The sequence below is a fragment of the Carassius gibelio genome, chromosome B10 (genome assembly GCF_023724105.1).
Source record: "Carassius gibelio isolate Cgi1373 ecotype wild population from Czech Republic chromosome B10, carGib1.2-hapl.c, whole genome shotgun sequence".
Classification (NCBI taxonomy): Eukaryota; Metazoa; Chordata; class Actinopteri; order Cypriniformes; family Cyprinidae; genus Carassius; species Carassius gibelio.
In genome coordinates, this window is record NC_068405.1 from 24168388 (window position 1) to 24181524 (window position 13137).

The 13137-nt window shown below is 35.5% G+C and overlaps 1 protein-coding gene across 2 annotated transcripts; it reads right to left on the minus strand.

Annotated features, from left to right (window-relative positions):
* On the minus strand, positions 1–12662 carry vaspa (vasodilator stimulated phosphoprotein a). 2 transcript variants are annotated; one of them, XM_052566586.1, is made up of 13 exons: positions 12452–12662; positions 6869–7040; positions 5983–6157; positions 5596–5662; positions 5061–5364; positions 3769–3890; positions 3446–3494; positions 3239–3272; positions 3099–3150; positions 2285–2353; positions 2144–2198; positions 1426–1483; positions 1–1337 (listed from the first exon to the last, which is right to left on the minus strand). In XM_052566586.1, exons 1-13 carry the CDS (start codon positions 12454–12456, stop codon positions 1303–1305), a joined length of 1197 nt encoding a protein of 398 aa, XP_052422546.1. In that variant the 5' UTR covers positions 12457–12662; the 3' UTR covers positions 1–1302. The 2 variants fall into 2 exon arrangements, with proteins under 2 accessions (XP_052422546.1, XP_052422545.1); XM_052566585.1 differs by having other exon boundaries at positions 3437–3494; positions 12452–12621.
* Between the last annotated feature and the right edge of the window lie 475 nt (positions 12663–13137).

The window sequence follows — 13137 nt, forward strand, 5'->3', positions numbered from 1 at the left end:
TCCGGGATCAGCCTGATCTTCAAACGGCTTTATTTGCACTTCGAAGCGCTGCATAGCGGATCTCTTACAGTAAAACAAGAAGTTACCCAGAACTACTTTATAATAACACACACACACACACTCAACTCATTAAAAGTACTTTCACGGTATCATGGTAATACTACAGTACTTTGGTGTTAATGACATACAGATAACACATTTTAATACATAGTTTGAAACAGTTGTTCCTCATATACATTCAGAGCTTTAGAACATCTGTGCATCCCTGAGACTCACATCTGGATCTTCTTCAATCTTATTATCTCACATGATTCAACATGATTCCAAAAATATGATCATCCTGCTGCAAGGGGCCATGATTTAACATTTAAAAGGCAGCTATAAAAATAAATTAATATATTGCGAAAAACTATTGTAAAAAAATGCTAATTCACATTTCAGATGATTGTCATTTAAACTTAAATTCTTAAAAAAAAATATTTTAGTCCTTAATACCTATTTATTTTTAAAACGATTTTTAAGTTGTTTTTTAAATAATACATTATTCTTTGCTTACTAGAAACCTACACCATTACATTTGTTTAAATCACACTTTTAAATTCAGTTTATTTCACTTTTTATTATTTTAAAATCAATTTATTGTAATCAACTTTTTTTAATTCAGATGTTAACCAGTAAATTGTTATTAATGTTTAAAATTATATTCAAATTGTAATGTAATGTAAATTATTTATTTTTGTATTAATTGTTTAATTTTTTTTTTTTTTTTAATCAAATTGTTTTTGTTATATACAGATGTTTTTTAAAGAAATAAAAAAATATATATATTCTTACCTTAATCAAATTATTTATTTTTAAATAATTTTATTTCAATCATATTTCAGATTCATTCAGATTATTTATGCTTATTTAATTGAACCTATTTTTTCATATTTTCAAGACCTGGTTTGAAAACCCCTGCCGGTCAAACACGGTTTACATAACAGTGCATGATAAATAACCTGCAATTACACAGAATCCCTCGCATTCTGATCATTACAGACGTAAACAACTAGTCACACGTCTCTAGATACATGTAAACAGATGAGATTAAAACACAAATGCAAGAGACAGCAGGGGATCAGAAACACATTAAAAGACATCATTAATATTCACAAAAAAAGAGAAGTGAAAGGCAGCGGGTGTAAAACGACAAAGGTGTCGGGTGCAGGAGTGAGTTTCTTGCATCTTGAAGCGTGAGAAGGAAGCGTCTTGTGTTCGTGGTTCTGCGCAGAGGTTTGTGCAGATCTTCCTGATGCGCAGCTACACATTGATCTTCTGTATCTCTTCCAGCAGAGCTGTGGAGGAAACACAAGAATCGCAGCGCGTCAGAGCGGGATCACATCACTGTATTTCTGTGACGAGGAGCAGAGGAACCCGACTGACCGCTGATGATCTCGTCCTTCACCTTCTGCAGCTCCTTGCGCATCTCCTCCAGGATGTCCTGCGGTCAGAGAGGGTGTTTTCAGTGGTGGGGAAAGTTACTTTTAAAAGTAATGCATTACAATGTTGCATTACTCTCTAAATACAACTAACTAATTATGTTGTTTTGTAATCACATGAAGAATATGACACAGGAGAAGAAAGATCAACAATAACACATCAAACACCAATTTTGATTATTGGTATGATTGAACTGGATCATAGAAGGTTAATAAAATGTAATTAAATACATAAATGATATTTGTCTTATTTAACATATTTAATCATTGCAGGTTTGTATTATATTCTGTGTTTGAATTTCACAGTTTATATTGATTTAGAGGAACACTGAATGTGTTTCTGAGTAAACAGTTCATATTGAGTCTAGAACTACAGTGAGATCATGTTCACACTCAACACTGAGCTGACTCCTGATCTCTGTCTCCATGGCAACACCAGAGCTGTCACTCAACACATGGACACAAAGTAACTGCTGTCACTGATCTGAAAAAGTAACTCTGATATTTCCTTCTGAATTAAAAAAGTAATGTGTTACTTTACTAGTTACTTTGAAAAGTAATCGGAATACAAAACTTGTGTTTTTTGTAACGCATTACCCCCAACACTGAGTGTTTTAGAGGAAGTGTGTGTGTGTGTGTGTGTGTGTGACGGTGTTGCTGACCTGTTTGAATTTCTCCATGTCTGTGGCGTCTCCTATGCTGCTGCCGGGTCTCGTCCTGCAGGAGGAAGCCAAACACACGGATCTTACGCTCGATCTTCAGAGGCTCAACAGCAGAACTCAGAGAAGCGAAGCGAGACGTACCTGTTCAATGGAGCCGCAGTCGCGGGAGACACCGGGCTCTTGTCCTGACTCTTAGAAGCTGAATTCACCCTGTTCAAAACCAGCCATCGTTATCCAAAACTAGAACTATTACACTATAGAAATCATTTACCAGGACATGTTTGCGAACTGCTGAAATATTAAAAAAAAAATTTAAATATTGCCAACCTCCTGAAATAAGTTTATGTACTAAAATTGCAATAAAATTAAATAAAGCTAAAATTGAAATACAAATAAAATTAACTACAAGCTAAAATACAATATCACAAATACTGGATTAAAAAATAATAAACTAAAATATATATTTTAAAATCTTTGACTTGGAAACTAAATTAAATAAATGTAAATACTAAAATCACTAGATTAAATAAAATTAACATGTGAATTGCAATAAAATAAAAAATGTTAAAAATGTAAGTATTTTAACTGAAATAAGTTTACAAACTTAAAATAATAAATTGAATAAAACTAAAACTCATTTCTCAACTGAAATGAGTTATTGTAAACTAAAACTATTAAAAATATTGTTAAATGAAAGAAAGCTGAAATAAAACAAATATTAGATTAATAATTAAATAAGTTTAAGTACTACAATTGATGGCTGAAATCAAATTAAAACTGAAAGAAAAAATAAAGTCAACCTATTTAAAATTTTGAAAAAATAAAACAAATGACAAAAGCACATAACCACATAACTAAAATGAAAATGAAAACTGAAAATATAAAGGTAACAGTCAAACACCCCCGTCTGAATCACACAGGAGGTTTATTGAAGCATCAGAGATCCTGTTTTTACCGTGACACAGACGACGGTTTCTCCCAGGGCTTCTTCACCACATCTGGTTTGTCTGAAAAGAGAAACATGAAGACTTTGAGGTCACAATCTTCACTGTAAACAGGAAGTGCAGTGAGATGATGAAGTGATTTGATTCTCACCTGCAGCTCTGGAGTCATTGTTCACAGAATCAGCCTGAGAACAGAGAGAGAGAGAGATCAGATGAACTATCAGTCACACACACACAAACAAACACAACTCTCACACACACAACTCTCTCTCTCTCTCACACACACACACACACAACTCTTTCTCACACACTCCACAACTCTCTCTCTCTCTCTCTCTCACACACTCACACGACTCACGCTACTTGTTTCTTCCTTCTTGACCACTGGAGCGTCAGAAGCTTTTTTCCTGTAACACACACAGATGAAGATGAAGAGCTGCTGTATTCACACGCACACACACACACACTGTAGCAATATATATTGTTGCTGAGGCAGCATCAGTTTCAGATTGACTCTAAACGGCACATGAGCAACTGGAGGAGATTTTTAGATGGCTACTTCCTGTCTAAGCGAATAGTTTCGGGCTAAATTTATCGATATGTGTATCTAAATGTGTGTATATATGTATATATTTCTACTGCAGAGCAAACACCATATGATTGAAGTGGCTTTAAACTGACCGTCGAGCGAGAATTGCACTCATTTCTCCCATCAGTCCTCCTCCTCCACCTCCTCCTCCTCCTCCTCCACCTCCTCCTGAGCTGGCGCTCGCTGCAGGAGCTGCTGCTCCACTGTCAGTGTCCTGCACACACACACACACACACACACACACACAGTCAGGGAAAGTCATACAAATTCATTGGTTAGAATAAATATTAGACACCATATTTTACACAAAATATTTTACTAAAATGTTATTAAAACATATATTAAATACATATATTAGAGATGCACCATTACTTCACTACATAATTTCTCATCCGATTATCCAAAATGATATCTGCTGATACAGACAGCAGAATTTTCAAAATAATATCTACCGATAACATTACCTATAGCCGATTATCAAGAATATATTCCAATACTGACAACTAAATATTCAAAATAATATCTACCGATAACGTTAACTATAGCTGCTTAACCAAAATGATATCTGCTGATAGAGACAGCAGAATTTTCTAAATAATATCTACCGATAACGTTACCGATAGCCGATTTTCCAGGATGATATTTGCCAAAACTGACAACTGAATATTTGAAATAATATCTACCGATACTGTTACCGATAGCCAATTATCCATGGCCGATTGTGGAAACAAATTGCTTTAATTTTTAAAATAATTTATAATTTATTTATTTTTGAATCAAAAATGTTGTTTTATTTCAGTTAACAATATTTTTTATAATGTTAGTTAATAATGACAATATTTTAGTTAGTTTTAATTAAAATAAATCATTTATTGATTTTAGTACTTAAACTTTTAGCTTATTTATTTATTTTATTTAATATTTGTTTTATTTTCTTACCATATTTGTGACCCTGGAGAACAAAAGTAGTCGCAAGTCACTGGGATATATATTTGATATATTTGATATTTATTTATTTTTTCAATATTTAGATTTTTTTTGCACCCTCAGATTCAGCTTTGATGGAATATAAATGATGATAAATAAATTTCAATTTCAAAAATATGTCTGGTTTTGTTGACCAGGGTCACATATATCCAGGTTTTCAAAGGCCGTATCAATCCTGCTTATCCAAAGACAAAAACAGCTGTTTAGATTTTCAGTTGTTTTAGCTTATTTTAATGTTTGTTTTGCCTCATTGAACAGCTTGAACAGCTAGCTGGTCACGTGATCAGATCTGTAGCTGTGAGGGACCGCCTACTCACCTGTCAATCAAGCACTACAAACATAGGAAAGCTCAGACAGACATGCATCTCATTAATCATCAGATGATCATGTGACTGACCCTGGCCACTTTGCGTAGTTTTGCTCCAGCGAGCGCCCCGGCCAGACCTCCATCACCTCCTCCTAACCCTCCTCCTCCTCCTCCTCCTCCTCCTCCTGAGGGTGGGGGTGGGGGGGCCGGCGGGCCTCCTCCTGAAGGAGGTGGTGGTGGTGGGGGAGGCGGGGGTCCTGGAGCGGGTGGAGGTCCAGGGGGAGGAGGAGGTGCAGAGGCGGGGCCAGGAGCGGGAGGAGGGCCAGGAGGCGGAGCCGGAGCAGCAGACGCCTGTCTCTCTCTCTCCTGTCTCTCTCTCTCCTGCTGCTCCTGTCTGAGACACACATCCCACAGAGACACATTTCTGATTATTATCAGTGTTGATCACAGTTGTGCTGCACAATATTTTTGTGGAAACTGTGATACATTTTATATTTCATGATTCACAGATGAACACAAAGTTGAAATGAAGGCAAACTGATTTGTGCAGAATGAATGAAGTAAATCAAGGCTGATTATCATGTCATGATGAAGATAATGAAGATGATGAAGATGATGGTTGTACCTCCTCTTCTGCTCTATCTCCTCAGCGCTCGGGCCGTTCTGAGGCGGTCGAGGAGGAAGAGGTGCACCTGTGAACACAAGCCAAAACCTCTAAACATAAAGCAGTTTTTACATGTTTTACAGCGAGGCACTACAGACAAACCAGTGTGTTTTCATGCACTGGTCGCCTGCTTGCTTCCACTAGAGGAAAACAAACATTCTAATAAATACGCATTTAATATTATATTTTACTGAATGTTGTCTATTTGCGTATGTAAATTTCAATTCTTTAAATATTCTTTAGCTTCCATAGTTTTATTCCTCTCTGTATTCTGAAGGTTTGTTGATATGTCACTCACACTGAATTACTGTATAGCACATATTTCTCCTAAGAACACATTTTTCTCACCGGCGTCTCCGCTGAGCAGGTCCAGAGCGTGCATCATGCCGCTGGCGAACTGAGCCGCGTCCTCTTTACTGCCGAAGTTCAGACCCCAGACCTGCCGTGCGTCCCGCCACTGATGGAACGTGGGAGTGGCCTGATTATACTTGATCCCTCGGATCAGAGGACAGTTAATGACCACCTGAGGAGACACACGGATGACAGACGGGATCAGATCTTCATCACACACACACACACACACACACACATACAGGAGCCGCTGGTTCCCGTATGTGTGTGTGTTCATTCATTTCTCGCTCTAATTATTGAATCTAAATAATTAATTAAAATCTTCAATAATTAGAGGGAGAAATGAATGAATGACTATGTAACTAACTAAATAAATAAACATTAGGACAAGTAAATAAAAAATACATATTGTTTTATGAAATACATTTTTGTACATTTTAAAAATCTTTAAGATTTTATTTTTTTTCACAGTTCTCCCACCATTCACAGGGATGTAGACTCTCATAATTATGTTTTCCTCTCTGACACTGAGTCTGAATCTACTGATTGTCCTGTGTTTGTGGTGTTGTGCAGAAGACAGTGAAGCGCCACACTGACATGATTTACAGGAAACGAAAGACAATTCAAAAGCTGTGAGACTGAAACGTCTCTGAGATAAACCACCGAGATCTGTGGCTGCCGGGACGGCACACAACACGCCACTTTCCCATGATGCCCAGCACGTACATTAACAGCAATGACAACACCCTTTACACACACACACACGCTTCCTCCTCCATCATACTGTGGCTTCACACACACACATACACACTAAACTTCTGATAATGATCTAATCTCGTCTCACACATTAAGCACAGGTTGTAATGGTCTAAGTCAGAGTTACCTGCTGATCGGCCTGTTGTTTGCGTCCCACCACCCTGAAGCTGTTGTTACTGGGGTTCTGGAAGATGTGAACCCTGCTGATGGACTGAGCTCCAGAACCGGCCGGTAACCAGCGCTTACTGCCGTCATCGTACAACATGACGGTGGCCCGCGCCTGACAGATGCTTTGTTCACTGCAAACACGACATGAAGATCAGACACTGAACAGAGACTTCACTCCGTACATTACAACATGACAGAATCAACCTGATCACATTAGTTACAGAAGGCACACAGTGATTCTCTTCCTCAGTATTTAAGAATATTTACGATTTCATTAATTAAGATGCATTTACTGGAGATACACAGAGGCTTAAAAGATGAAGTCTGGTTTTCTGAGAAACTGAATACAATTAAGTGAGTTTATGATTAAAACAAGAACAAATACCAGTAAGAGGGAACAAAAGCAAGCAAGATAATACTTAAAAACACTTAACTTTTAAAAACCATCAGATAACTCTTAAAACTGTCTGATGACACTTAAAACACTTAAGAATGGTATGATAGAGCTTAAAAACACTTAAAATAATGTCTTAAAATAATGCTTAAAAATATCAATTAAAACACTGTCTGATAACGCTTAAAACAACATTTAGAACATAAAATGTCTGGTAGCACTTAAAAACACCCAAAAATACATCTGATAATGCTTAAAAACAGTAAACAACTCTCTGATAACATTTAAAACTTTTAAAACTGTCTGATAACACTTAAAATATCTTATAAAACTTAATAACACAAAAAAATTATCAAAACATTTTTTTAAACCTTTAAAATAACACTTAAAAAACTGTCTGATAATGCTTAAAAACACTTAAAACAGTCTGATGGCACTTAAAAACACTTAAAACACCTAAAACTCTGAAAACACTTGAACATTTTTTTTTACAAACCACTTAAAATTACACTAAAATTGTCTGATAACACTTATAAATGTCTGACAACACTTAAAAATAACACTTAAAAACCAGTTACACTTAAAAACATTTATAAATGGTCTGATACTACTTAAAACTCCTAAAACACTTTAAAAAAACTAAATTGTCTGATAAGGCTAAAAACACTTAAAAACATTCAAAACTGTCTGATAAGCTTTAAAAAAAAACACTTAAAATTGTATGATAATACTTAAATATACACTTGTAAAAAGCTATCTGATAACACTTATTAAAACACTCACAAACTGTCTGATAACATTTAAAACTTAAAATTGTCTTATAACAATTAAAAACACTTAGAAACACTTAAAACAATCTTATTATGTTTAAAAACAGACATATAGCATTTAAAAATAACTTTAAAATAACACTTAAAATTGGCTGATAACACTTAAAATGTGTAAAACTGTCTGATAATGTTAAAAAACACTTAAAACATGTAAAAACTATTGGATAACGCTGACTAAAAACACTTCAAGCTGTCTGATAACATTTAAAACACTTAAAAATGGTCTTATAATAGCTAAAACACTAAAAAAGGCCTAATAATACCTAATTTGATGATGCTGAGTTTGGAAATAGTAAGAAAAACGTAAAAATATGAATGAAGATTTTTCATATACTCATCAAAATAACAAAATGAGTCAAATTCAAAAGTTTTTTAAAATGATAAAAATAATTTATAGTATATGCAGAATATATCATTTAACTTTATAAAATATGCTTCTCCAGAAAAGTACCCACAGATGTGGCTGAAATCAGCGGGGACATATTTTGCACCAGCTGTAATTCTGACAATGACATCAGGATAAAGCATCAAATAATATCATACACGTGAAAATATGAGCAAATAGTTGTAATCTGGCTCAGATTCAGACAGGAATCATGCTGATTAAGGGGCTTCTTCACCACACAAATGAAATGTGTCATGTTTCGTAAAAAAAAAAAAAAAGGAAAAAAAAAGAAAGAAAGAAAGTGTGACGTGACAGAGCAAAACAGCTGCTATTTTTGGAATCAGAAACAAGTGAAGTTAACACTACATAAAATTACATGTAATTTCAACATTAAATAATTTAGTTCAGGCAAGAATTTAAAGAAATAAAGTAAATTAAAGTTTGTATCAAGTCATTGAAATTGTTATATTTGCAAGGATTGCAAACAAGAAAATATCAGTTATGATCCTGTTTTTCCCATCATGCACTGGGACATGAATCATTCAAAAGGTTAGATTTTTCACTGTTTGATGATTGCTTTTGTTGTTACTGTTTTCTTACATCTTTCTCCTCAAACACTCTCCACTGATTGCTCCGTCACTGCGGATGCTGTACCAAGCGGTGAGCGCTCTGTTCATTTGGGTTTTAATTATATTGAGAGGACATGTATCATCTTAAAAGGATAACAAGCTGTCTACCTGCTTGCTTACATGTTTGTAAGTGAACCACATGCCATAATAACATGTTTTGTTACAGAATCTTTTTAAATATACCATTTCCCTGTTAACTAAACAAATATAAATAAATAAAATAATGAATGAATGCAATGGAGAATGCTTTGGAAAATGACAAAAGTACTGATGAAAGGCACAAAAAATGTCATTTGACATGTCGAATGAGATTAAAAAAAAAACTTTTGCTTTTATGAGAACAACTGTACAGTTTAATCTTTCAGCATCTGAGGTGTGAAGCTGATTGTCATGAAATAGCAGCATGTTCACACATATAGAAACTGATCACACACGCTTTGAGCACACGCATGCGCTGCGACACACTGATATTGTGCAGAAGAGTGTGTGTGTGTGTGTGTGTGTGTGAGAGGATGTGGGAAACATTGTCTGTCCTCCTGTGCAACACTCTCAGTTAAACAACGTGACACAATACTTGACTTCCGCTCAAGTACAACAGCTTCATCTCTGATCATTAAAAACAAATCAAACACCACAATCACTCCAGCATCTGACCCAGAGTCACCAAAGATTCACACACATGAGACTCGTTTGTTGTTGGGGTCACTGTACATTATGAAGTTCTGAACGCAGGCTTTAAATGTGTTGAGAAGTGGAAGTGAGAGCAATAAGAGACAGCAAGAGGAAGCAGAAGAGCAGAAGTGCATCTGAATGGAGGACTGAGTCATGCTTTGACCTGATGCTCTGATCTGAGGTGAGAAGACAGAAAGACCATCAGACACTGAACCAGGAGCGTCACCATCACACATCCCTCACCAGATCACAACCAGATCACAGGAAACGCTCTGACACGCTTCTCTCACAGTTACAATTAAACATTTCTCTTTTATGCCAAAAATCATCAGGATATTAAGTAAAGATCATGTTCATGAAGATATTTAGTAAATCTCCTATCGTAAATATATCAGAACTTAATGTTTGATTAGTAATATGCATTGCTAAGAACTTCATCTGAACAACTTTAAAGATGATTTTCTCAATATTTAGATGTTTTTGCTCCCTCAGATTCCAGATTTTCAGATAGTTGTATCTCAGACAAATATGATGACAAAAATGATGCATTATAGTTATAGTTGACCGTTCCCACGACTTGATCAAAGCGAATGTTTCCTCAACGTTCACAAACAGAAGTTTTAAAAGCATCCAGTCTTCTTGTCACGATGTTTTAAAAGGTTACAAAAAAAAACGTTCTCAAAACGTTCAAATAACATCAGAAGTGAGGATGCTGACCGCAGGAGGTTTTCTCTCAACACTGTAGTGAAAGTAATGAGCAGGTTCTCTGTTAGCTCCAGACTTTCTCTTGGATTCATGAATCCTAAACCCTGCCTCGGATTATTCATTAGAGTTTATGCAAACATATGAAGGAGATCAGAGATCAGCAGTGTATTTCTGTCTGAGATCGTGAAAAGGTGAAAGGGAAGCGTCTGATGACTGACTGTAAAACTGATGAACAAACCCTGACTGAACACATACACTCAAACACAGATGAGGATGTGCACTTCTATTCTTTTATATACAGTATATATATATATATATATATAGCTAGTTATTAATACCTCTAACCCTAAAAGAAAACTTCCTGCATTTTTATTTGCATCTAACTCATCAACATCAACTCACTTCACATTTTCATCCTCAGCATATGTGTATGGTCCAGGTGTGTGTGATCAGATCAGATCAGATGGTAATATCAGGGCACTTTAACATCACCAGACTCAAGTAATCTAACACACTTCCTTCCTTTGGTGTTACCACGGTACAGTGACCAAAAAAACACGCTACAGACTTCTTCTTCTCTGACGCGGTTGCCTTCGGCTTGCTTAGCTGGCTTTAAAAGACTTTTTATATGAATGTTCGGTATAATTACTGATTTGATGGCACTGAAACTATCAGATGAGAATAAAACATGAACTGAATTGATTTGAATGAAGACAGTAAAATGAAGGTTGTAAAACTAAATGTGTCTAGTTTTCTTGCACTGATTAGACATTTCCTCACAACATGCATTATTTTCACCCCAAATTACTGCTTGTCAAATGATTAATCACCATTAATAAAATTATGTGTTATATAATATGTGTGTGCTGTTTATATTTATTATGCATGTATAATAACACACGTACAATATTTCAGATATATGTAATATACATTTTATGAATATAAATATATACATGTAAATATTTTTTATGTGTGTGTATTTATATATTCACAGTACACACACATCTATTACATAAACTAAAACTTTAATTTCGTATGATTAATCGTTTGACAGCACCTCCTAACATTCTTCATATTATAAGAACATTAAAATTGTCGTTATTTTTAGGTTACAAAAAAGCATTTCTTAGAATGTTCTTCAAGTACAAATATCATAAGAACAAATATTAATAAGGGAAGACCGTTCCATAAACATTTTGTCTGAACATTTATATATAACAGTTAAAAGTTGAATGTTTCATAATTGATGAATTTGGCAACACTGACTGTTGTTTTCCTGTTTATCACCGTGAAGCTGCTTTGACACAAACTGAACTGTATAGAGCATTATAGAAATAAAAGAGACTTAAAATAGAGATTATAATTATGTGTGTGTGTGTGTGTGTGTGTGTGTTCAGAGTCATCTTTCACACAATCAGATGGTAAACTAGCAGGAAGAACAGAGCTAACTAGTTCAGTCGAGTGTGAGTTTGCTGCTTCACTTCCTCAATGATGGAGAATGAAGCAGGAAGCAGATGAAAGCCAAACTGAGTCAGAAACGAAATGTTTCATTATCATTAAGAGGAACTCTCTCACAGTTTGGTGAATTCTAGAGAGAATCCGCATGAGATCATCACTTAAATACATCTCTATGTCTGTTCCATCAGTTTTCTAAGTCAGATTCTCGTCCCTGAACTGCTCTGTACTGTGATGATGAAGAACTGAAGGATCTTCTGATCTGAGCTCAAACTAAAGATCCTCAGTCTCTTGAGTTACAGTGAAACATCTGCGAGGAAGATCTGACAGCGATCGCTGATGTGAGCTCCAAACTGCTACAAATGAGCTGAAGTTTCTTCTGTTCAGAAACACTACATCGACAGCTGATCTTTCAGTCATCAGGTGTAAGAGTCTGGAGATTAAAGTGTATGAGACGGAGTTTTGGACTCACCCCATTACTGATGGAGCTCGATCTCACCCGTGCTGCTGATGAAGACACAGACTGAGACACTCAACATCCGCTCGACATCAAACATTTCCTGGTTTAGAAGAGAAGAGGGAAACTCGATCAAACACACACTGCGTGAACAAGAACGAATCATCTGAGAGGAGAACCCACGAATGACACGAGAGAGATCAGCCCTGCTCTCGACACACACACACACACACACACACACACACACACACTTATTTCTGCTAACATATGTGAACGTAACGGAGCGTCAAACTAAATATTACAGAAACGTTCCATGAACGACGTATAATTAAAGTTCATATGCTAACGTTTCGGGAACATCATTAAAAGTCTGATCTCTGAAAGGAGGTTTTATTAGCTGCTGTTACTGAGAGAACTGTTGTTCATTGAGAACTTCTAATATCTAATCGTTGCTTAATTCCGAATAGCTAAATATGCATGCATGCAAAAATACATGCAATTATAATAACAAAGAATAAATAAATAAACACTGAGATCCACAGAGTTTCACAAACTGAAAAATAACTAAAATGAGATCTGCTAATAAAAATCATATTCACAAATATATAATTATGTCACAGCCACAACTTTGTTAGATTTATTTGTGGATCTCATTCCATGTATTTGTCAATAAGTTTCATTTTTGCTACATTTATTTGTGG

Coding starts and splice junctions, on each gene's coding strand:
- vaspa (XM_052566585.1), bottom strand. Junction 3,891..5,060: donor AACTACGCAAAGTGGCCAGG/GTCAGTCACATG, acceptor GTGTGTGTGCAG/GACACTGACAGTGGAGCAGC. Junction 2,354..3,098: donor AAACCGTCGTCTGTGTCACG/GTAAAAACAGGA, acceptor GGTTTTGAACAG/GGTGAATTCAGCTTCTAAGA.